We start from the raw sequence: 4025 nt of genomic DNA, 5'->3' as shown, positions 1-4025 counted from the left end.
GTAAAGCGTCATTGGCAGATTACGCATGGCGAGGAATGACGTCTTAACACGTCATTGGCGAGAAAAGGGTTAACATTACATATCTCTTGTTGTGGAATTAACACAACATTATGCATACTTTTGACAATAAATAAAATCATAATCTGTTCTTACTTGCTTGCCTGGGTAAATAAAGATTAAATAAATGTAAAAAAATAAATAAAATTAAAAAAATTGAAAACCGATACCGATATTTTCCGATATCACATTTTAATGCCAATATCGGCCGATAATATCGGTAGGCCGATAATATCGGACATCCCTACTAAAAACCCAATGAAATAAAATAATAATAAATAATATATGCTTCTTAGCAGATTTCTTAGTTTAACAGACTAAGCTAATTTCCCAAAATGTTGGAGTTTTCCTTTAACATCCCAGGGAACTAATGGGACAACTGGGAATGTTGTTTGCTCCTGACAAGAGTCTCAAAGTCTGGGGTGATGGTAGACAAAGCAACTCTGAGGTCATGCTCAATGTCCAATCTGTTCCTCTGCTTTGTCTTCAGCTGGACCAGAGCTGAGAAGCCACTTTCACAAATATTTTAGATTTTTTATATATATATTTTTTTACACACATCCGCGACCCACTCAAAATGGCCCCGCGACCCACTTTTGGGTCGTGACCCACCAGTTGAGAAACACTGCTCTAGTCCATACCTATTGTACTTTGAGAGTTACGAGAGAGTTATGAGAGTCTGCTGTCTCCCATCTCCTCTCCCTGATTCCGAGGCCTTCTTGTTTTAATTCATACTAAATGAACCGTACCCTAATAAGTGCATACTATGCGTGCGCTACCTTCTCCCTAGTTTTAATTCATGCTAACTTTATATACTAGGCCATAAGCTCGTCTCTCACCTTCTGAATACAATGATTCCTGTGTTTGGTTCATGCTAAATGTACCGTGCCCTAATAAGTGCATACTATTGATTCATACTGATTCATACTCTTTGCACATAACTGCCTATTTTATTTTATTCAACCTTTATTTACAGTTGTACAGCCCTGGCCTATATTTTATTTCATAATTATATTATATTCTATTGTGCTTAAAACTTAGTTCATATTTCATTTTATTTTACTCCACCTCTTTATTTTATTATCTGTCTGTTAACACTTTCAGTGCCAGCAGGGGACGCACAATTTAGTGCTTGAATGCCCACCATCCACTTCAATGTTAGCGTTAATAATGCCTAATCTATGTTTTAAATTATGGCTATGTGTCTAATCTGCCCATCGCTTATCAATGACTCGTTTTCCAGTCAACATTGTCGAAGCGGATTGTTTTTTTATCGGTTCATTTTCGTTTTATAGCATTTTGAAAAGCCCTCGTTTTCAAGGAAAATTTAAAGATTCCATGATAAAAGACGTTTACTGGAATATTATAGAATACACAAAAACGTTGAATTTTTCGGCCTATTTATGAATCGTTTTCAAATAAACGCTAGATTATTGATAGTATATTTGTACGTATGCACGCTGAAAATCGATTATCTGAGTTCCTCATCAGCGATCACCGCGCACACACACACACACACACACATAGGGGACACATTGATATCTCAGCGAATACAACTCTGATTATCCCAAGACTGGTAAAATAGATTCCTTACCTCAGATCAGATGTTCTCCAAAAAGATCATTCCAATTCCTGATCGCCATTCCAAAAATCGATCACTACTGTCTACTATCGATTGGCTACTGTGAATATATATTCCAGGCTGATTCCCGTCCCGCGATGACTTCCACGTTCATCAGACGGCTTGCCAGCTCAGGGAGCCAGCTGGCCCCGTTTCTACATATCGACTGATCCCAGGTCAGTCTAAGCGACTGATGTGCAGTTACTCAGGGATAGACGATAGGGGGCGCTTTTTTCCATTCTGAGCTGCTGATGGCGCTGGTGTACCAACGGGAGACTTGGTTGATGAAATATATATTCAGATCGCTAATAAAAAAATTCAACGATAATTGTCGTTGTGGGAATTCAGGCATTGGGCTGATAAAACGTCAAATGACGTGATGGGCACTGAAAGTGTTAATGTCCGTCCGCTAAATGTCGCACAGAAAATGACCAAAGCTAATTCCTTGTATATGAAAACTACTTGGCAATAAAGACCTTTCTGATTCTGATTCTGATACTATGTTAAAGGGGCAACATTATGGAATAGCTTTGACAAAGAAATACAAATGTGTAATGGTGATACATAAATATAAAACCTCATTATTATCCTAGTTATATTTCATCTATAACATAGCTGTGTTCAAATAGTGACAAATGGAATAAGAAAAACATATATATATATATATATATATATATAAAAAAAGAAAAAGTATTTAAAAAAAAAAAAAAAAAAAAAAATGTATATATACGTTTTGTACATAAAACTATGAAACCTTTGTAAATGATATACTGAATTATGTTTATTTTTTGTATTAATTTTTTTTGTGTAAATAGTGTAATATAATGTAAATAGTGTAATGTAATGTAAAAAGGGTAGGCAATTATAAGCCTCGGCTTCAGCCTACACTTTTTCGGTCATTTAATTTTTTAGTTTTTTTGGAAGTTGGAAGTTTGGACTATGCTTTGTAAAAAAAAGACCGAAATAAAATCATTCCTTCATTCATTCTACTATGCGCGCGCTACCTTCTGCCCACGATGCTGAGGCCCAGGCCCTGGCCGGGCTTCTTGTGCAGCTCCAGGGTGAAGGCGTCCCACAGGTCCTCCTCCTTGTACTGCGCCTCGTCCCGGTACACACTCAGCCGCACCCTCTGGGGGGTCTGCCGGAGCACCTGGATGGCCTCATCGTGAGTCGCCACGCGCAGGTCAATGCCGTTCACCTGGGTGGGGGGGGGGGGGGATCAGGTAAGATAAGATAAGATAAGTTAAGATAAGTTAAGATACGATAAGTTAAGATAAGATAAGATACCTTAAGATAAGTTAAGATAAGTTAAGTTAAGATAAGTTAAGATAAGTTAAGTTAAGATCAAATAAGATAAGCTAAGTTAAGATAAGTTAAGATAAGTTACAGACTATCTGACTCTTAACACTTTGAGTGCCAGCGACGAGATTTCTCGTTAGTTCATGCCGACCGTTGAGTGCCAGCGACAAGATATCTTGCGTTTTTTTTTATTAGCGATTTGAATTCATATTTCATCAATCTAGCCCCATGTTAGTGCTGCAAACTCTCTCTGAGCGCCATTGGGAAAATACCGCCCCCCTATCGTCTCTCCCTGTGGTACTGCACCCCTTCGGAATGGATTGAATGAAACACATGGGGGGAAAAAAATCCAGCTTCCTCATTTTACTTCTCAGGCAAGTCACCCGAGAGGATCGGATTCATTGCCGAGCCACAGAACAGCGTGGAATACATATTTTCAGTACCCAGCGTTGGATCAATAAACGCGATCGATATTTGGAATGGCGATCAGGAATTGGAATAATCTTTTTGGAGAACATCTGATCTGAGGTAATGAATCAATTTAACCATTCTTAGGATAATCAGAACTTTTTTCACAGAGATATCAACGTGTGCCCTATGTGTGTGTGTGTGTGTGCGTGTGTGTGTGTGTGCTGATCAGGAAATGAGATAATCGATTTTTCAGCTCGCTTCTATAGCGTGCATAAGTACACATATACTATCGATAATCTAGCGTTTATTTGAAAACGATTCATAAATAGGCCGAAAAATTACAACGTTTTTTGTGTATTCCAGAATATTCCAGTAAAGGGTGTTTATCACAGAATCTTTATATTTTCCTGAAACTTTCAAAAGACAAGCATTTTTCAAAATGGTATAAAACGGAAATGAACCGATTAAAAAACAATCCGTTTCGACAATGTTGACTGCAAACAAGTCATTGATAAGCGACGGCCAGATTAGACACATAGCCATAATTTAAGACATAGTTTATGCGTTTGCAAATATGAGAGCTCTATCATTGAAGTGGGTGGTGGCATTCAAGGGGGGTAAGGCGCACTGCATGGCT

The 4025-nt window shown here is 38.1% G+C and overlaps 1 protein-coding gene across 1 annotated transcript in view; it reads right to left on the bottom strand.

Annotated features, from left to right (window-relative positions):
* LOC311247624 (multiple PDZ domain protein-like) overlaps nucleotides 1–2876 on the bottom strand; it is a gene marked incomplete at both ends in the record, with an annotated part of 12981 nt that extends 10105 nt beyond the window's left edge. Inside the window, one exon of the mRNA XM_084338647.1 lies at nucleotides 2683–2876. Within this exon, the coding sequence (XP_084194773.1) occupies nucleotides 2683–2876 (194 nt within the window). The remainder of the gene's footprint in view (nucleotides 1–2682) is intronic.
* Between the last annotated feature and the right edge of the window lie 1149 nt (nucleotides 2877–4025).

Source organism: Notolepis coatsorum (genome assembly GCF_963971535.1).
Source record: "Notolepis coatsorum genome assembly, contig: SCAFFOLD_3850, whole genome shotgun sequence".
In the NCBI taxonomy this organism is placed as follows: Eukaryota; Metazoa; Chordata; class Actinopteri; order Aulopiformes; family Paralepididae; genus Notolepis; species Notolepis coatsorum.
Note: the sequence above shows the minus strand (reverse complement) of the source record. Positions and strands in the feature narration are given on the sequence as shown.